Source organism: Xiphophorus couchianus, chromosome 11 (genome assembly GCF_001444195.1).
Source record: "Xiphophorus couchianus chromosome 11, X_couchianus-1.0, whole genome shotgun sequence".
In the NCBI taxonomy this organism is placed as follows: Eukaryota; Metazoa; Chordata; class Actinopteri; order Cyprinodontiformes; family Poeciliidae; genus Xiphophorus; species Xiphophorus couchianus.
In genome coordinates, this window is record NC_040238.1 from 7659588 (window position 1) to 7687013 (window position 27426).

A 27426-nucleotide genomic window follows, 5' to 3' on the forward strand; every position below is an offset into this window, starting at 1 on the left:
TGGAGCCCCAGTCAAAGTGAGATTGACAATCATATTTAATTTCTTCCATTCTCTAATAATTGCTCCGACAGTTAATATTTTTTCATCAAGCTGCTTGGCAATTGCCCCATAGCCCTTTCCAGCCTTGTGGAGTTCTACAATTTTGCCTCGGTGTCTTTGGACAGCTCTTTGGTCTTAGCCATGTTAGTAGTTGGAGTCTTACTGATTGTGTGGAGTGGACAGGAGTCTTTATGCAGCTAACGACCTCAAACAGGTGCTTCTAATTTTGAATAATAAGTGGAGTGGAGGTGAACTTTTTGGAGGCGAACCAACAGGTCTTTGAGGGCCAGGATTTTTGCTGATTAACAAGTGTTCAAATACTTATTTACAGCAGTAACACCGAAACAAATAATTAGAAAAATCATACACAGTGATTTTTGGATTTTTTTTATTTTTAGATTGTCTCACACAGTGAACCTAAGATGGAAATTTCAGACTCTTCCGTGATTTCTAAGTGGAAGACCTTGCAAAGTTGCAGGGTGTTCAAATACTCATTTTCTTCACTGTATGTTAATGTGTCCTGCAAAATAATCAACTGATCTGGGTCTTTATCATTATGCTTGGGACAGCAATGAATTTAAGTAAAAGAAAATTAAACATCTGGGTTTATTTGAGCCCAGAACTACCTTAAGGCTCTCCTTTGCAGAGTGTAGCTGCAGACATCAGCAGAGACACAGCGGCTGCGCACTCACAACCTGCCCACAACAATGAGGAACAGACTATATAAATTTGAATGCTCACTCAATTTAAACATGCCATACTAGCATGTTTTAAATATATTGCTTTAACACTTACAAAGGTAGTTACAGACATAACTATGCAACCACAAATCTTCCTTTACAGATCAATCTGATGAGATCACAAGACTCTTTTCAGAGCATTCAGCTCGAATAGCAGAACCAAATAGGTGTAGTTTAGAAGTTTATTTACTATTTCAAACAGTACAATTTGAATGTTTATTGCTGAGATAAAGCAGTTTTTCCCACTTTGGTGTAATTTCCATTGCCCCTCACTTGATAGTTGGAGGGTCCAGCTCATGCTGGCACATATTGTAGTGGAAAAATTAAAGTAAGGTCACACCTGCTGGTTGTATTGCTATATGTTTATTCTAAGTTCCAGTATATTCCCACCAAGTTAAACTATTTTGGTTACATGTGCAAGGTTGGTTGTTTTTCAAAGCTGCATGGGAACCAGTCTGGTCCCATGCTTAGGATCCCTTATCCCTTTGTATTGTCAAAGGGATAACACATTGTCATGTGTTGTCTCTGCCTGGCAGAGCTTTTCATCCAGACCTGCTTCATTACTGATTGTCCTACAAGCTCTCTGTATTGTGCACAATATATTAATAAACCTGATTGAGTGATTTCACCTGAACAGTGCTTGGAAATAGTATTTTTTCCACGACAGTATAAAACCTGTCAAATGGTTCTGAAACTATTAGATTAAAAGTTCTAGCTGATGGTGTGTCATCTAAAGCTTTGATTATTCAAAGAGGATGTCCCCAGAAAAGCTCCATTCTATTTGTGACTTTGATAAATAATTAGTATCAAATGTAGCTGACACAAAGTTTTACTTTTATGGTGATCAACAAAGTTTTGTAACTTTATTATTATAATGCACAAACTGAGCAGCTTCTCACTGGTGCATACTCACTTTTATTAAAAATAGTATTTCTCAAAATAAACTTGACATAAAAAAATATCTAACCATAATCTAACAGTAAACACACAAAAAGTAACTTGAAGATCTGGTGAAAAATCAGCAGGTGTGGAGGAATTGTTTTTTTCTTCATATGTTCCAGGAACCTTCAATTCGTCCCTGAGAAGTGTCCAGGTTCTCCTGGCCAGGCATAGAGTGGTGGCTGCAGACATGTGTCTTTGGTGCATAGAAATATATGCTTTCTTTTTATTGTTTCACAAACACAGCTTTAAATAAAAGTAGGCTTTTTGTCCTCCGTCTCTTCAGGCTCATCAGCCCTTGAAGGCGTGGCATTCCTCCTCACTGAAGCAAAGCTGCTTTAACAATCTGAGAAACCAACAAAGACAAAAAACCCTCAGTGCAAACACACCAGAGCTTAATATTGATTATGTATGAACATTATGTTCTTCAGCATATTATTTACTTACAGTGGCCTGCAAAAGTATTCACGCTCCTTGAACTTTTCCATATTTGTCACAACCACAAACATGAATATACACTGCCTGGCCAAAAAAAAAGTCGCCACCTGGATTTAACTAAGCAAATAGGTACAAGCCTCCTATTGGATAATAGATAATTGGATAATGCATAGGCGATTATCTTTCAGCTGGCAACAAGTTATTTAACCCCAGCTGATGCAATGAGTAACTCCTCATTTCTTAAACAACCATGGCAAAAGACACATCCTGTAGTCGTGGAAAAGACGTTGGTCTGTTTAAGAAGGGTCAAATCATTGGCATGCATCAAGCAGAGAAAACATCTAAGGAGATTGCAGAAACTACTAGAATTGGGTTAAGAACTGTCCAAGGCATCATTAAAAACTGGAAGGATGGTGGGGAACCATCGTCTTCCAGGAAGAAATGTGGTCGGAAAAAAATCCTGAATGATCGTGATCGGCGATTACTTAAACGTTTGGTCAAATCAAATCGAAGAAAAACAACAGCAGAACTCAGGAGTATGTTTAATTGTGAACGCAAAAGCATTTCCACACGCACAATGTGAAGGGAACTCAAGGGGTTGGGATTGAACAGCTGTGTAGCCGTAAGAAAACCTCTAATCAGTAAGGCTAACCAGAAAAAAAGGCTTCAGTTTGCTAGGGAGCATAAAGATTGGACTCTGGAGGAATGGAAGAGGGTCATGTGGTCTGATGAGTCCAGATTTACCCTGTTCCAGAGTGATGGGCGCATCAGGGTAAGAAGAGAGGCAGGTGAAGTGATGCACCCATCATGCCTAGTGCCTACTGTACAAGCCTGTGGGGGCAGTGCTATGATCTGGGGTTGCTGCAGTTGGTCAGCAACCCCAGCAACATTGTGTGCCCAAAGAATGAGGTCAGCTGACTACCTGAATATACTGAATGACCAGGTTATTCCATCAATGGATTTTGTCTTCCCAAATGGAACGGGCATATTCCAAGATAACAATGCCAGGATTCATCGGGCTCACATTGTGAAAGAGTGGTTCAGGGAGCATGAGACATCTTTTTCACACATGGATTGGCCACCACAGAGTCCAGACCTTAACCCCATTGAGAATCTTTGGGATGTGCTGGAGAAGGCTTTGCGCAGTAGTCTGACTACATCATCAATACAAGATCTTGGTGAAAGATTAATGCAACACTGGATGGAAATAAATCTTGTGACACTGCAGAAGCTTATTGAAACAATGCCACAGCGAATGCGGGCTGTAATCAAGGCTAAAGGCGATCCAACAAAATATTAGAGAGTGTGACCATTTTTTGGTGGCGACTTTTCTTTTTGGTCAGGCAGTGTATTTCAATGGAACATAATGTCAAAGATCTTCACAAAGTGTATCACACTCATCTACTCAATAAAAATGAATGTGTCTGTAAGGAAATCTCCATCCTGATTATTTGATAATAAACCCAAAATGTTAAGTTTGGTAGTTTCAAAGGATACTGTCACTTTTTGTTTAAAAAGACTCCTTTCAAATGACAGTACAGAAATAGTTTTGCAATGACAAATTTTCCTTTTCAGAACAATCTGATGAGATCACAAAACTGTTTTAAGAGCATTCAGCTGGAATAGCAGAACCAAAGTGTGGTTGAGAACTAAGCAGCTCTGACATGCACATGCAGAAATGTTGATGATGTACATAAAATCGTTTTTTTATACAAAAACATTTGAAACGTTTGAAATATTTGAATTTTAATACTAAATAAACAAGAAGAAAAAGCCAGAGCATTTGTCAGTGACTTTAGTAATTAGTTATTTGGATAAAACTGAGGAACTATTATTATTTATCATGATGGTTATAATATTCCATACCCTAGTGTTTGCTCTGTGAAGGCAGATGGCCCACACACACAAACGTAGCATTTTGACCCTTCTGGCCTGACAAGAAGATCATTCAGCAGGATCTCATCCACCCTACCCTTCCTGCCGGTCCAGCTGGCAGAGGGCTCAGACAGAATGTACTCCACCTGAAACCTGACAGCACACAAAACCATGACTGTCTGAAAAAATGTTTAGAGAGCAAGGGAACAAGGGAAAATAGCTGCTTTCTAGCTTAATAACAAAGATAATCTTCCAAAACTGTATACTGATGTTTCAGTTAAAAGTTAACTGTAATCTAATAAGATTACAGTTTGGAGAGTACATTGACTCCATGTCAAAACAAAACCAACTGAAACTTTTACAGATTCTTTTTCTCATTTCCCATCTGATAGTAAAATATGGATTCAGTCTTGAACAAATCTTCAGAAATATTTAAATGCAGTTGAATTTTAAATCAAGCTTTCTTTTCTGCAAAAAATGTTTCTGCACTTTCCAAGCGCAGGAAAGAGAAAATTTTATAGAAACATATCACCACTTTGTTTTACCGTTCATCAAAAGCTGCCAGATCATCCAGTTGGCAGCGCCATAGTATGTCTTTCTCCTGTTTGTTGAAAAACAGCAGCTTTGTTGTTCTGTCAACACAGAGATTTAAGTGATCATTTGTCAAAACAAAATACTACTACTGGTACATCTGGAAAAATCTGAATGTTGTGTAAAATCCAATATTTTCTGCAAGTCATCTCAGAAAGTGAAATCGGAACTTTACAGAGCAAATATTTCAAAGTTTTATGTTTTAGAATTTTAATGGTTGTAGGTAAAGAAAAACCAAAATTTAATGTCTTGGAACATTACAATGTCACATCAGAACAGATGTTTTAAGGGGGCAGTATTATGCAAAACTGACTTTTCTGAGCTTTAGATCATGTTATAATGTTAGACCCTCATCAAAAACATACCTGGTTGTGTTCCTTTCAAAAGCAGATATTAATCTGCATGCATTAACATGCGTTAATCTGAAGATTTTAACACGTTGATAATAACGCAGATTATTCAAATTACATATTTTGACCTAGAGGTCTTTCTCCCACAGATTCATCTAGTTCACAGAAGCGTGTAATTAACCCGACACACGATACAAAGGATAAAAGGTTTCAGCAACAGCAGACAGCAACAAGAGTTCTAGTTGAAACTCAAACCTTTGCTGCTTTGTAGGGCCATTATCATCCATCAGTCATATTTTCTGACAGAATAAATGAGTAAACTGATTGTTCCCACCTGATTGTGTCAACTTCTCGTAGAGCCAGGTTGATGAGGCGAACCATTGGCGTGAATCCTGTGCCTCCTGCTAATAGATAGAGGTGTGTGACATCACGAAGTGGGCGGAGGCTGAAGGTACCCTCTGGACCACTGACGGAGATATTTTTACCTGGGAAATCAGAAAACCCATTCATAATACACTCCAAAGTAAAACTGCATGGCAACAGGGATCAAATATCAAACAGGTAACAAAGTATAAACCCTTACAGAACCTTTTAAAAACTAAAATTATTAACAGGAAAACTTTCTAATAGTTGTTATTGTTGTTTTGTTTGATGACCTACTTTTCAGTAACATAAATACATGCAGTGATTAATATAAGAGCCTTTTTACATCTGTTCAAATATTGGAAGGGGGAGGTGGTTCAAATAGCAGATTTTCTAAATGGTTCTGAGGAGAAACTGTTCATCAAAATGAGTCAATGTTTGCTTTCAAGGATGGCTTTAGTACATCCTCAGATGTACTAAAATGTAATTAGAGGACACATGCAGGTTCAGTTAAGACATGATGAGAGACACACAAACACATCGCCTCATTGTTTGACCTGGCTGTGACATACCCATCTGCAGGCTGTTCAGATATGGGGTGAAAACTCCATCGGGATAGACTTTAATCATGAGGTAGAGGTCTGACTCATGTGCCGAAGGTGAGGAAGCTGAAACCAGATTCTGATCCACTGGAGTGTATGGCCTCACTATCTCAGTACCTGGAAATATAAGTACATGTCGTCGAGTATTCTAATAATTTCTATGTTAATCAACAAAATGTCAACAAAATGGCCAAAGTCATGAATAATTTAACTGACTTTTGACTTAGTTTGTATTATATAAATAATAATGTATTATTAGTTCACTTAAAACAAAAAAACCTTTACAGAACATTTTATATTTAGTGACATTTATGCACCAATGGAGATTTCTCTAAGCAGATCTTCTTCATCTGTGAACATGAACAACACTCAGGTTTGTTGTTGTTTACCTTCAATGATAGCTTTGAGGTAGACGTGTTTTCCAGCAGCCATATGCATGACTGTCCCTCCAGGAAGCTGCAGTCTGAAAACATGTGTATTATGAGTCACCTCCATTTTAGACACCAGTCTACAGTCCCGATAGAAGGGTCCTTGAGGGAATAGTTGGAACACAGAGAAAGAGAAGAGAGAGTAAAAAAGAAATCAATAATATTGATGATGAATATGTAAGATGAAATCCTGGTTGCAACTACAAAAACCATCTTCTGGTTCTCAGCTGACTAAATTTTGACTATAAATACACACAACAGTGTAATGAAAGGCAAATATCAGGATCATCTTTGGATTCATTGTTCAATGGGCCATAAAAGTGACATGTCACAGAGCTCATTAAGATTCTCACCTCTTTTTTTTTTGCATAGAAATGTGTTATGAAATTCCAGCGGTTGACCAAGACTTGTCCATTTTCCTCTAGTTTGTTTGTTTATGGTGACCTGGATCTTTCCCACAGAGAAAGCAGTATGAACTGTTGGTGATAACCAAAGTTTACAATTAGGAACATGCCATTCAGAAACATCTACATAAGTGACATGGAAAACACACAGAAGACAAGCTATTCACTTCCTGTTCCATAAAGCTCAGCTATGTAGAGCTTGACAATGGCCTAACTGACTTAACTTGGAAGAATAATCCAAAGCAACGTGGTTAAAAGAGATCAGTTTTGAAACTAAAAACATTTTACCTGGAACTGATAAATAATTCAAATATTTGATTTTTGTCCTCAACCAAAAGTGTAAAAAATAAAAACCCAACTGATTTGGAAAATTAGCAGCATCGTGTATAGAAATACTCTTTTCTTACCAGAAACGTTTTCCTCAACTTTACGAGCAAGATCTGAAAGGAAATAAAAGGTAAATGGCCTTTACATGTAAATGGCCTTTATCTGGTGTAGACCCTCAAACATTGTACACCAGATCCAGTCATTCACATTCACACACTGATAATGAGAAGCTACTATATTGTGGCCACATCTGCCCTGGAGCAGTCTAACTCATTTAATAAATAAAATCCTTTACATATACTGCCAAAAAATTACCTTTTTTATTTCACATGTAAAATATCAGAAAGCTTGCGAAAGTGATGGATGGATCGATCTATAGCCATCCATCCCTCACAACCCTCTACACAGGGGTGCTCAAGTCCAGTCCCCAGTCAGAGCTACCATCCTACAACCTTCACATGAATTCCTGCTCCAACACACCTGAATCAAATGAATGGCTGTTCAGAGCTGATCCCGGTCTGTTGGAGTAAGGATGCATCTAAAAGTTGCAAGACGGTAGCTCTCGAAGACTAGACTTGAGCACCCCTGTTCTAGACAGACAGACAAGCTGTGTTTCCATTACAAATGGTCTCTATTATGAATGTTTTTGTCATTTGGATTTAGCAATATGCGCAGCTGGTTAAGAATTTTACCAGCGGTGATGAAGACGAGTTCAGTACGACATTGCACTTACGTGAGCCGACACTTGGAAATATGCAAATCTTTATGCAAGTGGTCTGCACAAAGATTTGCTTATTTGCTGTACGGCAAGAACATTGCCGTTTGTGACATCATGGGAAATGTTAGTCATGCCTTTTCCTTTCAGAGAGATATTTACATCCCTGCTAACCCTGCTATGTATGTTCGTATTTAAACGTTTTGTATTTCTACTTTTTCAAAGCTTGTTGATAGCGTTGAGGCTGCTGGTGATTGTGTACCGTAGTTTAATCAGCTGGATGGTTTGAGTCCTTTTCTGAAAATGCTCATTTGCTGACAACAATATGATAAAGTAACTTGTTTATAACTATCAACAGTATTAATGTAATATTATGACTATTCTTTCATTTTCCTTTGTTTCCATCAATTTTGAAGCTTTATTAGTTATTTTTTTCAATTATGTTTTTCTTTTTTAATATTCATTATTTATTTAATGCCTTAAATAAATAATATATTTTCATTTATTGTGACATTTCATTTTTTTCATATTCTGTATTTTTTTTCTATCACTTTTTTTAAACCATACATGGATTTATTTTCTCTAGTACTTCTTTTCTTTTTCTCACCTCCAGTCTTATATTTTGTCTATTCACAAATTTCTTTTTTTTTTTTCAGATCTGATTATTCCTGTTTGACCTATTCCTTTTTTGAAATTTGTTGTAGAATGTAATTTTTTATTATGTAAATGGAAGAAAGAAACAAAAACAGTTTTAAGAATCAGCCCAAAAGTATCGGCAGCACATATTGGTGATTGATTAGACTGATGTCAAAATAATGGGTATCAGCATCAGCCTTAAAAAACTCTATCTGACTATCTCTAATCTGCACCATTTCATCTACAAAACAAACGTTTCATGACTGAGTATTTTGTTTTGCAAGTTTGCCATTTTCCTTAAGTATTTCTGGAATATATATTGCTTGAATGAAGTATTTTTTGGACCTTCTAAGTGAAATCTACAAAGTGGAAACTAGCAAAGAAGAAAACTGATCCAATTCCTTTAGTTTGCGGTATCAGACATCAATGACAAGCTCTGAGAACATATTTAAAGCTACACCAAATTATGTTAATGCAATTGGAAGTAAATGTATTTTAATTTTGTAAGGGGAAAAGAGAAAATGACAGTGAATCTGCTCACCTAAGTGTATCATGTAGGACAGTTTCCCAAGGAGAACTTCCAACCGAAGAATTCCCGCTTTGAGGTCAACGGTCACACATCCTGAGCTGGGGATCTGAGAGAAACAACATGACATACACTGCACATTAGGCATCATTCACACTACAGCATGAAGTGACCCAATTCCGATTTTTTGTCAAATCGGATTTTTTTGCCATGGCCGTTCACACTTCCAAATATATGCGACCTGTATGTGTTCTGCAGTTTGAATAGGCAAACAAGTGTCCCGCATGCGCAGTAGAGGGTGCAATAACGTCAGTGTTCTTTATGTTCTGCCAACCGCCATAAAACGAATAAGTGCTCAGTGTTTGCAGAAGTAAACATGGATGCTAACGATGGAGCATAGTTTACACATTTGAAGTTGTTGTCAGCATATTAACAACTTAATCCTCATTATAGTCCCCCATAGTTGTTGTTTTTCTTCTCGTTTGCACGTATCAGGACGCAGAATAGTAACATTTGTATCAGTGACGTTCAGGTGAGATGAATGTAACCTAGGAGTTAGGTCACATTTGAATCGGATACGTATCGGATACCCAAGTGGCCTGGGTCACATTCGAAAAGAATCCTCTCTGTGTTGTTCAGACTGTCATGAAAAGATCAGATGCAGGTCGCATTACATAAAAAAAAATTGGAATCGGGTCACTTCAGGCTGCAGTATGAACGCAGCATTAGTCTGGCAGCTGGCTTTTAATACCCAACAATGTTTCAACAGCTTCACTACAGAAACACAAGAATTCAGGTAATGTTTGGAATTTCTCTGCATCTTTTAAGCAAGTGATTCATTTTAGTTAAACCTTCATTACCTTTCTTTTGGCATAAACAGCCAGATGAACAGCTGCATCAGTTTGAAACCAGTCGTACCTTTAACAGCAAACAGCACAGGCAGTTAAAGTCATCAGTCTTTAACTGCATTTCTTTGCAGATATACTCAATTTCATACCGAGGCTGAGAGTCTTTGTTTGGTAGAGAAGGCCCTGCAGCAGGTGGAGTAAGACCTGTTGATGATGAAGGAAGGGTGATGGCTGAGGAAAAAATTTCAACAAAAGATTACAATCAGTACTTTTTAAGTCAAATACTTTAATGTAATACATTGATGCAATAGATGTGATTCTATTGCATCAATGACACATTAAATAAAATGTTTTATTATTATTATTATTATTATTATTATTATGTGCAGCTTTTGTTGGGTTCAACAAAAGTATAAAAACCTCTATAACAGATATAATTTTATGCAATATTCACATATGGATCTGATTAAAAGTTATTATGAAGAACACATTTCATGAAAACACCACATTTTGGTTATTTTACCTTACAAACCCATAATCAGAAATTGTAACATTTTATGATGAGGGCAGAATGTGATTACTGCTTTATTTTTTGAGGTTTTGAGTTGATACAGACAGAGCAAATGTCACAGTGACATACATGGTGGTAAAAAAGGGCAGGAGCATTTCATCAGATCACGTTCCATAATATGTAAACAGAGTGAACTTGTATCTGAAACTAATGTAAAGATACATTTAGATTAAAACAGCTCAGCAGCTTGGGGATCAGAATTTTCTCAATCTGCTCCCCAACTCTAGAACTCTGCCTTCACATATTCACAATATTGACTTTCTTCCTATTTAACATCACAAATCAAAATGTATGTGTTCAAGTTGGCCTTTTTTGTCATTTCTTGTTTGTAATTTTTCTCCTCTACATCTGTTTTAATTTTTAGTGTATTCTTGTTTTGTTTTCTTGTTAAGTGTCCTTGGGCGTCTTGAAAAGATTTAACACTTAAATGCATTATTGTTATAATTACTAAAACATTATTAATTGTAGAAGGCTTAGTTTTTATCTCAGTCCTATACTTACAAATACAAACTCTGATGCATTGTCAGGACTTGAACCGTCTTGAATTTTCTAACACATTTTTCTCACTATTTTAAAAACAAAAATAACTTGGCTAAAAACTGCTTTCCAAAAAGCAGTTGGGGAAAATATAACAATCAGAATGACTCATTAGAGATATTCAGAAACACTTGGCAAACATGAGCCATGAATATGTTTACAAGGAGGATTTAAAAGGACTTATGTCATTGTAGAATCAGTTTCCTGTGACATTTTCTATGAGATTACAAGACTAAATTTCATTTTAGTTAAGGGCTGAAGAACCATATCAAAAACAGAGAGCACAAATCAAGTTTCACCTTTACTAGCTGTTGCGGTCTTGGTAGTCATTCGTCCAACCAGGCACTCTTTTAACATGGACTCATGATTGACCCATCGATGGACCTGCAAGACACAGTAACAACACCCAGGTGAAAAAGTCAAGGTCAACACATTAGTATGATTAAAGAATAACACCATTGTCTTCTATGGGAGAATTTTGTCTTAGAAGATGGGACAATGGTGCAATACAACAAGGATAAAGCAATACTTCAAACAAAGTCAATAACAATAAATACACAAAACTAGCACAAATTATTCAATAGACACGTACATCTAATTTTGTACAAAGAACACAATATGCTGTCTTTGAATGGGCAGTATATCCACACAAATACACAGTACATGTTCGCAAACAATTCATTCTTTTCATACTAAGGAAATCCTAATCATCTGAGCCTCCTATTGCTATGTTCAGACTCTGCTAGTCACCATTGATCAGGCTTGTTGGAGAATGGTACAAACAAGATGCTTAAGATGGTTGTATTTACACTAATAACATATTCTGATGCGAGCACATGTGATGTATCCGACAAAATGTTCTGATACTTTTGTCTGATGTTTGCCTGCTCAAACATCAGACAAAAAGTAGGTTTGCATGCACATTTACCAAAACGTGGCTTTTGTGGAGATTTGATGATGTGTATCATAAATAGATTGGACAGGTATGATTTTGTAAATCCCCTGATAGGTGTTCTTGGATACTTACAATTTCTGGAACAGCAATGAAAAAGCTGAATATGCCTAATGATAGCATAACATCAATAATCAAAGGAGTCCACATGCTATGTTAATGTAACCCACAAGAAAGATCACTTCAAATACCCTTGATAATAGTAAATGGCAGGTAAGTTAATTTATTTCAATGACTAATACAAACACTACACAAGAATAAAGGAAGTTGGGCCTGATCAGAAGATTCTGAATTCGTGGGAGCCTAGGTGTGAGCAACAACAGAGGAGAGCACACAGTGTCTATAAGAAAGAGCAGAATTTATTATAGTGAACATTGTGTATCCACATTTACAAAATAAACAAAAATTGTGTGCTTTTGAAAAAAAAGAAAAGAAATAACCCAGTTTTTTTAGTCTTTTCGATGTATCTGTCAAATATTCATTCAATGTTTCCTTTAGTCCAGGGGTGGGCAATCCTGGTCCTCGAGGGCCGGTGTCCTGCAACTCTTAGATATCTCCCTGGTCCAACACACTTGAATCCAATAGCTGAATCACCTCCTAAGTGCAGTCAAGTTCTCCAGAGTCCTGCTAATAACCTCATTATTTGACTCAGGTGTGTTGAAGTAGAGATACATGTGGAGCGAGAAAAATTAAAGTCCAAACCTTGTTAAAGAGAAAGAACAAAACACAGCTTTATTTTACATCTGCACAGATGGAGAACTCAGAAGAGATCTAACTAGACAAAGGAATCACCTCTCTACATATACTGTATACCGTCCTTCTCCCACAGACAGAGTGTCACCACCAACATTCCCAAGGAGCTAATCAGATTAATATACACAAAGAGAAAAATGCAACTTTCAGTTAAAAATGGGTTTCAGACAGAATATTCTGTGTCTAATAATAATCGCTCCACCGTCGGTCTGGTCTTGTCCCTCCGCAAGGTATGACAACTATTTACTTATCGCCTGTTGCTAAGCTTCTGACACACTGAGGCAAACTGTGAAGGCTAAAAAGAGAAACAATGACTCTGTAAGACTTAGTGAGACATAATAAACTAATTAAACATTGTAAGATTAATATTAAATAAACTTCTAATAAAAGTAAACACACTGTAAATAATTATTTTATTCCACATACATCTAAAAGTTGCAGGAGACCGGCCCTCGAGGCCTGGAGTTGCCCACTCCTGCTAGTCTTTTCAATGTGTCTGTCAAATGTTCATTCAATGTTTCCTTTAGTCTTTTCAATGTGTCTGTCAAATGTTCATTCAATGTCTCACTGCTAGTGACGAGTCGGGTCACCATCTACCAGTTCACTTGGTCCTCTGGGCTGGGGCTTGCCATCCAAGTTCTGGAGAGGGTGATCTTGGGGTCTCTGGGCACTACAGGCCAAAAGTGCACCATAACAAAAAAAAAACTTGACCTGGAACAAGGCCAGAGTAAAGCATCTTAAAATACAGGACACTAATATCAATAAAGCTTAAGCTACTATTCCTCATTTCTCAAGTTTTCCCATGTTGTACAACAATATTATTCAAGTTATCAGAGTTCAATATTACCAACAAATCAGTAAAACTAAATAAATTAGCTTATATGTGGTAAATATATATATATACAGTATATTTCAATATAAAGTTACCAATGAAGCACATATACAGTGAACCCTCGCTATTTTGCAGTTCACCTTTCACGGTCTCGCTGCTTCGCGGATTTGCATCGTGCATTGTGTTCTGCATTCTGATTGGCTAAACAGTCTCTCCGCTTCTTCTCTACCTGTGTGTCAATAACTTTGCGGGTAATATGTACACGTACGTAAAATAGCTGACCAAATTTAACATAATCGATGGTGGCATGTCGATTTATAAGAATCTTTTTGCCCAGAAGAAAAAAGAGCGACAACAACTACAGATAACTATGTTCTTCTCTCGAAAAAACCACACCTGCACCGCGGGCTTAAGAAGACAAAAACGCGACAGAGCGGAGTCAGGAGGAGCAGTGAAATACAGGTGAATCACTATTTGTCCAACTGCACTTTGTATTTTTTTTCATAATAATTTTTTTCCCGTTCTAATCCAATGACTCGGGGGGCGGTGCTGATCTCCGCAATTTGAGGCCTTCACTTCGTATTGATGATTAAAATTATTATTTTTCAGTATAGTAGTTATTTGTAAAAAAGAAAAAGAAAAATGTTTATACAGTACTTTGTTTATTTGTTAAAAAAATTCTTGGCCCTGTAAAAGAGGTTTTGTTCTTTGTTTTAAATGTATTATTGAGTATTTCATTGTATGATAATTGTTACAAAAAATAAAGGTTCCTACTTCACGGATTTCGCTTATCACGGGTTCTTTTTGGAACGTAACCCCCGCGAAAAACGAGGGATCACTGTATATCACTATATTTAACATCAGGATTAGAAGCTCACAGTAGCTCTGACCTACTCAGAACAGAAAGTTCCTAAGTAATGTCTGTTATAGTTCTGTCAAGCCAAAGCGCAATAAACAACAACCAGAATTTAGTTAATTATTAATATGTATTGTTGCATACATGAAAAGGATTCCCCGCTAGCTTTATCCATTCGTTGTCAACCCGACACGGGGCTCACACTAAACAGGACGCAAGTATTCAGGGAAGTGTTCCAAAACAAACAAAATAAATGAAAGGTCGTTAGCCTGCCCTCACAAGTACTACAAGAAGAAAAACAATCCTAACTGGGCGGACTAACAAAAAGGAAAACCAAACGCTAAAAGGACAGCAAGAGGCAGTGCAAAAACTGCATTGCATAAATCAACACTTTCAGATCAAACCTTGGTGTAGCCAATCTGGTGCAACCCTGCAGCGTTGAACAACCACGCCCAGGTAACGCTACCACCTGAACACCATCAACAATGCAGTCCACAGCCAGCAACAGCGTGAGCCCAACACACAGCTGGTCTAGCACACAGGAAATTGATACTTGGCCACCATCTTTCCAGCTTCCCTTTTATGGAGGCTCAGGCTGTAGAGAGTGCGACACCTGGTATCATGTGCCACCTGTTACATGATAATAGAAAAGCACATTACTGCACCATGAACTATGAATTGGCACCATGAAGTGAATTAGCAGCGTTGAAATATTAGAACGTGTGTTAATGGAAAAATAAGTGCAATTACATAGAAAAAATACAATATTGTGGCAGATACTGTCAGGATCTGTGTTTTACTGTGTATTTATTTAGAGTTTTCTGTCTCCCTGAGTCTTCGTGTTGTCCTGTCTTCCCCTTGATTGTTTCCCAGGTGTGTCTCGTTTCTGTGATTACCCTCCCGTGTATTTAATGTCACCTGTGTCTCAGCGTCTCTGTCGGGTCCTTGTCAATGTGTTCCTGTCCATGCGTGTAGCCTGTTGCTACCAGTGCTGAGCCCTAGCCTTCCGCTCAACTGTGCACAGGTTTTGTGGACTTTTGGTATTATTTAAGTCTATTGTCATCATTAAACTTCCATCAATCATCTCATCCTGGGTCTGCTGCGTCTGCCTCACCACCACTCACCACAACGGTTCATGACAGAAGGACCCGACCAACAAATACGGTGAGGAACGCAAAACAAGCTAAAAGAAAATAATCATCAACATGAACACCCCGCAATGGAACGAGTTACGGAGAAACATCAAGAACTACACAGAAATTATGGCCGAGCCATATTTAGCTTATCGACGCCTGGGTGTAGCTACCAGGCTTCTCTTAATGCTGGAGGACGGGTCCGCTCACCTCCGTCTGCTGGGTTTGGTGGAGCTGCAGCGGGAGGCAGAGTGGGAACGCCAGGCAGCTCTAGCCATCATGACTGGCGACCCTCTGCCTCCCAAGCCGGACTTTCGCTCCACCAGCCCAACTCCAGCATCTCCGGGACCAGCACCTCCAGCCGGCGCACCTGCCGGCTTTCCCGAGCCTCATGCCCCCGCTCCAGAGACTGCTCCAGGCCGACAGGCGGCCCCGGTTAGTGGGTTCTCGGCCCCACCTGACTTTCCCAGTGTTCCTCCAGAGCCCCCTAGTTCCGTCCCTCCTCCCGAGACCCCGCCTCTTAGTGCTCCTCCCGAGACTCTTCGTCGCTGCCTCCAGCGCCATGGACAGCCGCCGGACCACCTCCGTGGTTCCCGCCTCCTATGCTTCTGCCCACCCTGTGGGTAGTTTTTTGTTGTTTTGGGACTCTTGGCCCTTCCTGTGCCTCCGCCCACTCCGTTGGGTCGTTTTTTGTTGTTTTTGGACTCTGGGCGGAAGAAAGGCTCCACTCCCTCCCCCCCTCCTCCCATCCTTGTATTCTTCTCTGTTAATCGTTTTCTAATAGATGACTGCGTGTTTTTTAAAAACTCAATTGTTTGTAAAAGTTTTGTGTCCAGCACCCCTCCACCCACCCTTGTGTTTTTTTTTCACTTGGACAATTTTTTTATGGGTGTCTGGTAGTCGCCCTTGAGGGGGGGGTACTGTCAGGATCTGTGTTTTTCTGTGTATTTATTTAGAGTTTTCTGTCTCCCTGAGTCTTCGTGTTGTCCTGTCTTCCCCTTGATTGTTTCCCAGGTGTGTCTCGTTTCTGTGATTACCCTCCCGTGTATTTAATGTCACCTGTGTCTTAGCGTCTCTGTCAGGTCCTTGTCAATGTGTTCCTGTCCATGCGTGTAGCCTGCTGCTACCAGTGCTGAGCCCTAGCCTTCCGCTCAACTGTGCTGCCAGGTTTTGTGGACTTTTGGTATTACTTAAGTCTATTGTCATCATTAAACTTCCATCAATCATCTCATCCTGGGTCTGCTGCGTCTGCCTCACCACCACTCACCACAACGGTTCATGACAGATACAATGTATATATTTCACACCCGAATGTATACTTTTATTGTGAAGGGGAGAAGGTGAAGTGAGAAGACACCAACGGTTTTACTTCATTCTATTTTTGGTTTTTGTTGGAAGAGACTGAGAATAAATCAAGACTCAAATTACTTTATCGTCTTTTTCTGCTGACTTCCACAATAGTGATCCCGAACAACTGCAAACATCTGAACATGTTTTTTAACGAGAACTCACCATATGCTGCCGCTGCTTCTCCGCCAGCTGTGGTTTTGAACCCAGTTTCTTGCCAGGCGGCCGTTACTCCAACCGCCGCTTCTGTTTTTGCTGCCGTTATCAAGCTTCCAGAGTTCTGGTAGCACGATCCAGAACCATGATTCCAGCATGTGGAAGCCCAGTTCCATCTCCGAGGGATAACCACAGATGAGACCAAGTACTTCCATGTAGTTGCTGCTTTGGACTCCGTTTTTACCCGCCGTCTGATGGGTCTGCTGAGGGACCCACCAAACGCTAACAAGTACAGCGTGCTCAAGGAGAATCTGCTTTGGCTCTACCAACTGTCGGTCGATTGCTTGCTCTCTTTGAATGGCTTGGGGGATCGCAAGCCCTCCGAGCTGATGGAAAACATGCTGGCATTACTTGGCTCGGGAGATGTTACCTTCCTTTTTACACATCTGTTTCTGAGCCAGCTTCCTCCACCTGTTCGCACCGCACTGGCCAGCTCTCCGCTGATCCAGACAAAAGATTATCACTCCATTTCTGATGAAGCAGACCGGATTTTGTTGGCTTCCAGGGACTACAGTATGAATGCACTTCTACCAGGTGTGACTCAAGGAGAGTCAGAGCCTGTTGATGCCGCGGCTGCGGTGAAGGAGCAGCAGAAGGATGATGTTCTCTGCTTCTACCATCGCCGGTTCGGAGTGAAGGCAAAGCGCTGCATTCCTCCGTGTTCGTTCGTGCATCAGGGAAACGACAGAGCTGCTAGCACTTGCTAGCAGCTCGGACAAGCTGCTTTTCAACATGGATGAGGTCTCTGGATGGCGTTTCCTGGTGGACTCGTGTGCACAGTGGAGACATGCTTGCCACAGGTGATGAGTATCAGCGTCTGTTAGCAGAGTTCCCATCTTTAACGGTTCCCACATTTTCTGCTACCGTGGCAAAGCATGGGGTGGAACATTGTATACCTACGGTCGATCCACTGGTTTTTGTGCGAGTGTACCGCCTAGACACAGCAAAGTTAGCGATAGCGAAAAAGGAGTTTGCAAACATGGAGCATCATGGCATTGTACGGCGCTCCGAAAGTCCATGGGCATCTATGTTGCACATGGTTCCCAAAGCAGACCAGGGTTGGCAACCCTGTGGCGCCTTAATAACGCGACCAGTAATGACAGGTACCCAATTCGTCACATTCAGGACTTTTCTGCCTGCCTGGCTGGAGCAACCATTTTTTTTGGTGGACTTGGTGCAAGGTTACCATCAGGTTCCAGTGCATCCCTTACATGTACCCCAAACCACAGTTATCATGCCTTTTGGTCTTTATGAGTTTTTACTCATAAAGTAAAAACCTTCGGTCATAAAGGCGCAGTGCAGACTTTCCAGCGACTTATGGATTCGGTCCTGCAGAATGCCGTTTGCCGTTTTTGTTCGTCTATTTGAATGACATATTGGTGGCTAGTCTGCAGTGTTCTCTGCGGAAAAACCTTTGTCAGCTGTTTGTTAGACTCAGTGAACATGGCCTGATTGTGAACCCAGCTAAATGCCAGTTTGGCTGCCTGCTGTTGAGTTCCTGGAACACAAAGGGTCTTCTCAAGGGGCGGTTCCCCTACCTGCAAAAGTTGAAGCAGTTTCCGCTTTTCCCCACCCTCCCTCAGTGAAGCCCCTGGAGGAGTTTTTGGGGATGGTAAACTTTTATAACCGTTTCATCCCACAGGCAGCTCACCTCATGCACCCCTTGTATGAAGCACTTTGAGGCAAAAAAGGGGACCAGCAGATAGAGTGGACCCCTGAGAGGGTGCAGGCATTTGATGATGCCAAAAAGGCCTTGGCTAAAGCTGTGCTTTTGGCCCATCCATCACCAGTGGCTCCTGTGGCTCTAACAACTGATGCCTCTGATTATGCAGTTGGGGAGGTTTGTTAGCAATGGGTGGATGGTGTCTGGCAACCCCTTGCTTTTTCAGCAGGAAACTCCGAGATGCCAAAAAAAAACATAGCACCTTTGATAGGGAACTGCTTGCCCTTTTTCTGGCAACACGCCATTTCCGCTTCATGTTGGAGGGCAGGGACTTTACTGCTTTTGTTGACCACAAGCCTCTCACTTTTGCTATCTGAAACGTTTCTGAACCGTGGTTGGCTCGGCAACGACAGCATTTGTCTGCCATTTCAGAGTTCACCACTGACATTCAGCATGTGGCTGGCAAGAATAATCTGGTGGCTGACTGTCTGTCCAGAGCAAAGGTTGCTTCTGTGCATTTAGGTGTGGACTACCTCGCCATGGTCACAGACAAACTGACTGACCAGGACATTCTGGCCTTTAAAGCGGCTGAATCCAGGTGGCATTTAGAGGAGGTCTCCTTTCATGAGTGTGGCGCAACCCTTCTTTGGCAAACCTTGGCCTCTGGTCCCTATTAGTTGGCGTCTGAGGATTTTTGATGCAGTTCATTCCCTTTCACACCCGGGCGTTAAAGCTTCTGTTAAACTCGTAGGGGCAAAGTTTGTGTGGCCGGAACTCCGTAAAGATGTACGGATATGGGCGGCTTCCTGCTTGGCTTGCCAGCGTGCCAAGGTGCAACGGCACACTAAGGCTCCACTGGAGCACTTTCCTGTTCCACAACGGAAGTTTGAACATGGGCATGTGGACTTAGTGGGGCCGCTTCCACCTTCCAGAGATTTTACGATGGTGGACAGGACTACTCGGTGGCCGGACGCAGTTCCACTGTCATCAACCACTTCGGTTGATGTGGCTCAGGCATTTATCTCCTCCTGGGTGCCCCGGTTTGGTGTGCCATTGGACTTGACCTCCAACAGAGGTCCCCAGTTCACTTCAGAGTTGTGGACTGCAGTGGCAGAGAGCATTGGGGTTAAACTCCACCGTACGGCTGCCTACCATCCGCAGGCCAATGGTCTTTGTGAGAGGTTCCACCGCACAATGAAGGCTGCATTGCGGGCCTAGTTGGTGGGTAGATCAACTAGGCTGGATAGATCGCCTGCGTTGGGTTTTGTTGGGCCAACATTCGGCTCCAAAAGAGGAGCTGCAGTTTTCTTCAGCTGAGTTGGTCCTGGGCCAACCTTTGAGAGTACCAGGGGAACTTCTTCTGGGTGCAGCGGGTTCGGTTGAGTTCAGTTCTAAATGGGGTATCTAGATCTTTTGTCCCATTGGCAGCACATCACTGCCTTCCACAGGTGTTTGTGCCAAAGGACCTAATGTCTGCTGAGTATGTATTTATCCGCCATGACTCACACTGCTCACCACTTCAGCCTCTTTATGATGGTCCATTCCGTGTTTTGGAGAGGGAACCTAAGGATTTTTTGGTGGAGTTGGGGGGTAATCAGGAGAGTATTTCGGAGGACAGTTTGAAGCCAGCTCATGTGTTACCAGGGGACCCAGTTGAGTTGGCTCAGCCACCTCGCCGTGGTCGTCCCCCAGTTTCTTTACACACTCTTCCTGGTCCTCCCCTTCCAGCTGGAGAGTTTGGTAGCGGTTGATATGGAGAGTCTTTTTCAATTTCAACACCTGTTCCTGTGAAAAGAAGCCATGGTGGCCAACTCCCTAGTCATTACCGCTAGGTATTTCAGTTGTTTTGTTTGTCGCTGCTGTTTAGTTTTACCTTTGTGTGTTTTCTTTTATGTACTTGTGATGTTGTTTCACATGCTATGTGTTTTTGTGTTTGTGACATTCTGTGTGTTCAGGGGGGGCCTGTGTGGCGGATACAATGTATACATTTCACACCCAAATGTATACTTTTATTGTGGAGGGGAGAAGGTGAGAGGAGAAGACACCAACAGATGTACTTCATTCTATTTTTAGTTTTGGTTGGAAGACATTGAGAACAAATCAAGCCTCAAATTACTTTTTCGTCTTTTTCTGCTGACTTCCACAATATACACAATAATAATAATCTTACAATACAATTTTATTTTTATTAAATCTGATCAGTTACTAGGGATTTTAGCCAATTTTCAGCGAATTTACTGAGCTAACTGCAGAGCGCATGCGATCAATCACCGATGCTACGATGCTACACGACGCTACACGGGGATTTTTCCGGGCTTCAGCTGCTCACAACGGAAGCTTTCTGAGATTTAATAAAAAACAGATTTACTATTTTGATTTATATATATATATTGCGAAACTATTTTAACATTGTTTTTCTTACTGATTTCCAAGATCCAACATCAAATTTTACAAGATCTTCCAGGCTATTCGCGGAAGCAACCATCAGCTCTGAGCTCTCAAGAGTGTCTTTCGCAATCTGAGCAAAATCTCAGCAACGCAGTTAAAGGAGTGGGAATCAACCTTATTGGCTGATGTGAAATCAGTCTGTGCCAACTATTGGTTATTTAATCCGTTACTAAAAGCAATCACTAAAGGCATATTTCACAATTTTTGAAGACTTTTAGCACTTTTTATATATATTTATGAACATATTTATGAACTTATTTTTAACTTTATTACTTTTTAACTCTTATTGTAGAATAAGACATGAAATGTATTTATTTATACTTTTGTATAAATCTTGTTTGTATATATCTTGTTGTAGAGGAAGATATTAAATTAATATCTATTCACTTTTTACTTGTGTTTTTAACACTGGGTTACACTAAGAACCAGGGTAGAAGTCTTTACCTGAAGTGGATGCTAGTTCTGGTATTTTTGGTATTTGAACTGTTTGAATCCAGTGCTTGATACTTCAATTATGGTTTAATAAGCTGAGAGGCATCTTAATTCATGCATTACAAAGTACATGTCTTGATCCGGAAAGGGATAAAGATGTAGTTCTATAGCTATCTAAAGGTTTCTGGCACAACTTCACCCTCTTCTAATGAGCATGGAAAGAGAGCAGATATGGTAAGGTAAATCCCTCCAGCAGCACATGAAGTACTAAAAACCACATCAGGTTGTGGCCTTCATCAGGGTCATTCCTGACATAGAGCTTAAATACAGTATAATGAACTTAATCTTAACAGAGAAATGGAATATGAAACAGCTTTAACAATATTGGGAAACAGGGACCATCTGAGCTTTACTTTCTTTTTAAGCACAGCTACCTGGTCAAAAAGGTCAGTCCCATCTATTCCTGCTGCCTTCATCAGCTCCTCTTCTCCACCAGGATGGTAGTCCATGTAAGGTGTCACATTGTAAACCATGCCTGGACATACATAGAGAAAATCAGCTTAGTCTGTATTATGTTGTAATGCCTTTTACAGGTATTGGGTACCAAATAACCTGTTTTTAGAACTGTTTTTAAGTAACAAATAGGAATGCAGGATAACTTTATTTAAAAAGTTAAATCTGTCATCATATCATGACATTATTTTATATTATCCCCCATGTGGAAAAAATCAATCTCCTCCACCATTCCAATGGCTGATAACCAATAGCCAAAAACATACCAGGAAATAAGAAAGGCTAGTGAGTAAAAATGTAATAATCAATAATCAGTAATCTGAATAAGACCAAAAACAGTTGACTGTACAAAGCTGAGCTGCAGAGTGGAATTTCTATAAAGCATATTTTTTTATATATTTGTTGAAACTGTAAAATATTCTTTCTAACAAGTTACATACTGCAGCTTTAATGAGAAGAGTTTGAAATTGGAGGGAGAGGATGAGCGTTGTGAGTGGTTGACAGCTAGGTGTGTGGGAGCCGAGAGCAGAGGCGCTGGCAGTAGACATAGAAAAAAGGTATGTCATCTTATAGCCTTTAAAAATCACACAATAAAATCAAGCTACAATATTGAGGACAGTTTTTCCCAGATTTATTCTTTATTTCTACCTACTTGTAAAATAGCTTCCAGAATGTTATTTTGTTTTAAATGTTTTTACTACATGAAGACTTAATTCATACGATAAATTTCTGTCAACCAAGTCTCTAGTAGCCTTCATAATAATCTGAATTAAATAATCTTAGGTAGATAATTTAGGTAATGTGTGCTTCTTATCTCCTACTCTGCAAGTAACACGAAGTGTTTTGTAAGTAGCCAATGATGTCAGTAAATTTGGCAGAAATGTTTTTAAAAAAAAAAACAGGCAATCATTTTTAAGTCTAGGAAAAGGCCAAGTAAGAAATGCTGTATTTTGAAAGGGAAGTTAATGCCATTTTCTAAAAAAAAATGGCTGAAGTTTTTATGAAATTGTTTAATGATGTAGGTATTAAAGTAACAGAACCGAACATATGTAGAAAAGGAAGGACAGTGTTGATGCTGATGAAATGTTCTCAGACCTTCATCGGGGGCATGGCCGAACCAAAAAGGGTTTAAAAATAAAGCAACTTAATCACAAGAACTGAAGTACAGTTACATTTTAAAAACCTTGTTTTCTTTTTTTGTGAGTTTGATTAACTTGTGTGTTTAATTGTTGAGCAAAATCCTCTTCATCCGGACATGTACTTAAACAATAACCGTACTGTTGCTGTTGTATCAAACAGCAACAGTACAAGTAGTACATTATGAGTAGTTCTCTTGGACAGTGTGGAGTTTGGTGAGGATTTTGATGAGACAACATAAAGGCTTTGCTGAAGTTGGAGAGTGCACTCCTGACTGGAGACAGATTCCCTAACTCAGTATTCTGCGCTAAACACAGTTGTCCCTATTTTTGAAGCAGTAGAGGTTTTAGAAGCACTGGGTTTTTTCTGACCAAGTAAACCTCCCTCCACAGACCTGCGCTAGAAGTGCCTGAGTCTTCATATGAAGCTGACGGAAGCTTTAGTGCACTATGCAGGTGGAAGACCTGGAAAAGATATTTTCTGATCTTTGTGCTATTTAATCATTATTTTGCACAGAATAGTAGCTAATATACATGTAATTTATTAATTTGAATTGTATACATACAAGTTTTAATTTAAATAATGCATAACTTGTGTTGACAGACACTACAACGAATCAATAATTGAGGAACTTATATTAAGTGGGGTTATTCATTAAAACTTATTTTTATATAGAGCTTTACATTTTTATAAAGGCATAGCAGAGATTAGATCTGTGACAGTGACCACAAGAAGATTCTTGTGAAAAATTAAAAATCTAAACAATATTTAATTTTTAGTTTGACTTCTATGGGTCTCAGCAGTTTGTTCAATGTTTGATATTCATTGCCACTTACTAGTCACTACTGGTCTAGATTGAACACATTAAAAACCTTTTATCTAAGAGATATGGGGATAATAAGGGACATTGTTGTAATAATTAATATTGCTATTAATGTGACTACAAAATACATTTTAGCCATGCCATTTCAACCATGATAATTACCAATTATTGAGTATGGTCTATGCAATGCTAATAAGGCTCCATCTGTACATTTTATAACGTTCTATTTCACTGTAACTTTGACAACCCTCACCCCAAAATTGTACTTAAGAAATCTCTGTGTTTATTGTCCCCTGCAATAATGAAATTGAATTTCCTCCTTGCATTTTCAACAGCAAATATACCTAAAACTACTGAAAAGTGCACATACATGATAGCAGAAAAACTGGAGCTGGTCAAAAGGAGGGAGAACAATCTCTCTGATGAGCAGGGTTTCCCACAGTACTATGAGCCTGCTCTGTGAGGCAAAGGTTCTGAGGAGGAGCTGCGACTGGAAGGAGGCGCTCTGTCCAACCAGACATTTTGCAGTTAAATGGTTGCCATGGAGATTAAAGGATTTCTAAAATATCCATGAAAACAATCAAAGGAACACTCCAGGTATGTATTCGAAGAGAAAATAACACAAAAGTTTAATTTTTCATAATACTGCCCCTTGGATGGGGGGGATTATGGATGGGATTACTATGCAAAATCAACTTTTTAAAAAAAAATCTTTATCTCACATTATACTGTCATTTGCAGAGATGCACTGATTCGATATTAATATCTCTATCGGTCCTGATATTGAAAAACATTTTTGATCAGGAAGGAATCAGTGGCAATGGACCCAATCCATAAAGACAGATGTATTCAGTAAAACTCTAAGCTTTATTGGCCACTCACACTTTTATTTTGTTTGGGAGGAATTACGAGCCTGCTGATCTTATAGAAACTACAATGTTCCTAAGAATGGTTGCAAATGCCATCAATACACAACATGGAGAACCACTGTTTTGATGATGTGAAAGGGGCATGTCAGAAAAGGCAGGAGGTTTTTAAACACACAGGCTGATTTCAAGGATTCGGATATGACTATGATGCAAAGTCAAATTTTTCTTAAGTTGTTTTTATAGATACAGCATTTCTGTAAAATACTATATTATGTTACTTAAAGTAACAATTACTATAAATGGCACTATGTGCCTAGAAAATAAATAATGACTCCTTGGTCTTTTTGACTCACCTCGGATGCAGGTCCAGCAGTCATCCCTTTTGTTATGCTTCTGCAGCTCATCCTGGGTCACTTCAATAAGGCGCCCTCTCAGCCCTGTCAAGTCTTTTCCACTTTTGGCAAACCGGATCCAGTCCATCAGACTGTGGCCCGGCTTCAGGGACACCTATCACACAGAGGTAAACAAGAGGGCGGGAAGCTGTTGCTTGCAAAGAAATTAAATATTTAATGATTGGTCGCTAATGTGCCAGTTAGTATTAGAAAAAAGACTAAGGAAATACGTAGATCGCGACAGTGACATTAATGTTGGTTACATAGCTTTCTCAGCTCTGCTTGATATATGGTTCCAGTGTTACCTTGTTCCTCCCGGACTGTGCGGACGGGGAGACCCTCTGTTGGGAGCTGGGCGCAGGGAACGACTGGCTCGGGATGTTCAACATGTTATGAACGCTGCTCCAATTTTGTATAAAACCTATTCAAACAGCAGCAGTTTAGCACAAACACAAAGGAGCAGGAGATGATATGTGGTCACATACGCAACATTCTGTAACAACTCCAGACAGCTTCCGTGTTGTGAGCATCCCTTTAATACTGATGCATCAAGGGTAGGCTAAGCTAGGCTAGGCTAAAACGAAATAACTCTCAATCGGTCTCATTCACGAGAACTACTGCGGCACTGTCACATTAATCAACAAAGGCATACATATTTTTGTCGAAAGAACTGATTCTTAGTGCGGAAATTCAGTTGTCCCTCGATATGTGAGAATTAACTACGAGTTAATGTCCCGTGCGTCACAGTTTCCGTTTCCATTAGGAAGACAACATGTGGTGGTATGGCAAGCCGTTTTAACATAAATTCTGTTGTACCGCCCTTACATTCCAGATATCTCAAATTGTTTTATGACTAGACGTTTTAGCGATTTAATATATCTCTAATTACATTCTGACTAGTCGAAATGACGTCAGATTTACCATTGAGTTGTATGGAGACTTCAATTCAAGATATCTACAATTAATTACTGACTATCTGAAATACGCATTTAAGATATCTACAATTAAATTATGACTAGTCATAAAGTAAATTCAAGATATCTCGATTTTAGTTTTGACTAGTCATAATTCTAATTAAAGATATCTCAAATGACACCATAATTCAAGATATCTTAAATGTATTTTTGGATAGGAGAAATGTAGTTTTGACTAGTGAAAACTAAATTATAGATATCTTAAAAGCAAATAATGACTAGACAAAACTAAATTAAAAATATCTTGAATTGTAATTTTGACTAGTCAAAATTACTTTTAAGATATCTCTAAATAAATTAGAGATATCTTGAATTATTCAGCTTTTCTATTTAAGATATCTTAAATTGACATTCTGACCAGTCAAAATGACATTTTTGATTAGCACTGTGTCTAGTCAAAACGTCACAGATTTACGTAGCATTTTGGCGGACAGGCATTCTAGCCTTAGGCTACTTTATTGTGCTAGTCCGTGGTCCACAATGAGAGGTCAGTCCAGCTCAAATGCTCGTGTTTTTATTACAATATTCAGCGCTGCAGCTCGTGCTCGACATAAATTAAGAAATACGGATAATTTATTCTCTGCCACAAGAAGACTTTTTCGACGTCAAGTGCAGAGAAGTGAAGGTAAGTGGATGTTCAGATGTCGGTTCTAACTGTAGCTTACGAGGCTACGTTAGCTTCGTGCTAGTGGAATAAAGAAATATTAATTGGAAAAATTTAAGTAGCCTATTTAGTTAGCACTGCAGTTGCTATTCGCCCTATAAAATACGAAATAGTCCAGTATTTTGCGTCCCGTATTGAAGCGATATGGGAAGCGATTTGTTGTGTATATGATTTGTTCCCATCTCGCACCAGCAGCGGGCGAGAGGCGGGTACACCTGGACAGGTAGCCAGTCCATCACAGTCTTTGTTCATTATGAGAAATTACATTATTGGCTTTCACATTTTCATTTCACAATTTTCATAATCTACTTGATTAACGCCCATCGTGGTGGGCGTTCCTTATTGAAACTTATGAAAGGTGGCAACCCCTTTTTTAATTTAGACATTAATTCAGTAACGGAAAATACTAAAACATTGAGTCGCTGCGAATCTTCATATTTGGTTCAGAAACAAAGCCAAGTTATCAAAATAATTTAAAACTAGAGGCTTTCCA

General features: G+C 39.5%; 1 protein-coding gene across 2 annotated transcripts; it reads right to left on the reverse strand.

The window, feature by feature from the left end:
- Positions 1–1622: 1622 nt before the first annotated feature.
- cyb5r4 (cytochrome b5 reductase 4) lies at positions 1623–26218 on the reverse strand. Of its 2 annotated transcripts, XM_028032567.1 has the most exons (16): positions 25601–26218; positions 25257–25410; positions 21996–22096; positions 13232–13345; positions 11229–11313; positions 9971–10052; positions 9834–9891; positions 8989–9082; positions 7177–7209; positions 6719–6841; positions 6327–6467; positions 5908–6054; positions 5307–5457; positions 4577–4663; positions 4023–4184; positions 1623–2064 (listed from the first exon to the last, which is right to left on the reverse strand). In XM_028032567.1, exons 1-16 carry the CDS (start codon positions 25682–25684, stop codon positions 2010–2012), a joined length of 1671 nt encoding a protein of 556 aa, XP_027888368.1. In that variant the 5' UTR covers positions 25685–26218; the 3' UTR covers positions 1623–2009. The 2 variants fall into 2 exon arrangements, with proteins under 2 accessions (XP_027888368.1, XP_027888370.1); XM_028032569.1 differs by lacking the exon at positions 13232–13345 and having other exon boundaries at positions 25601–26212.
- Between the last annotated feature and the right edge of the window lie 1208 nt (positions 26219–27426).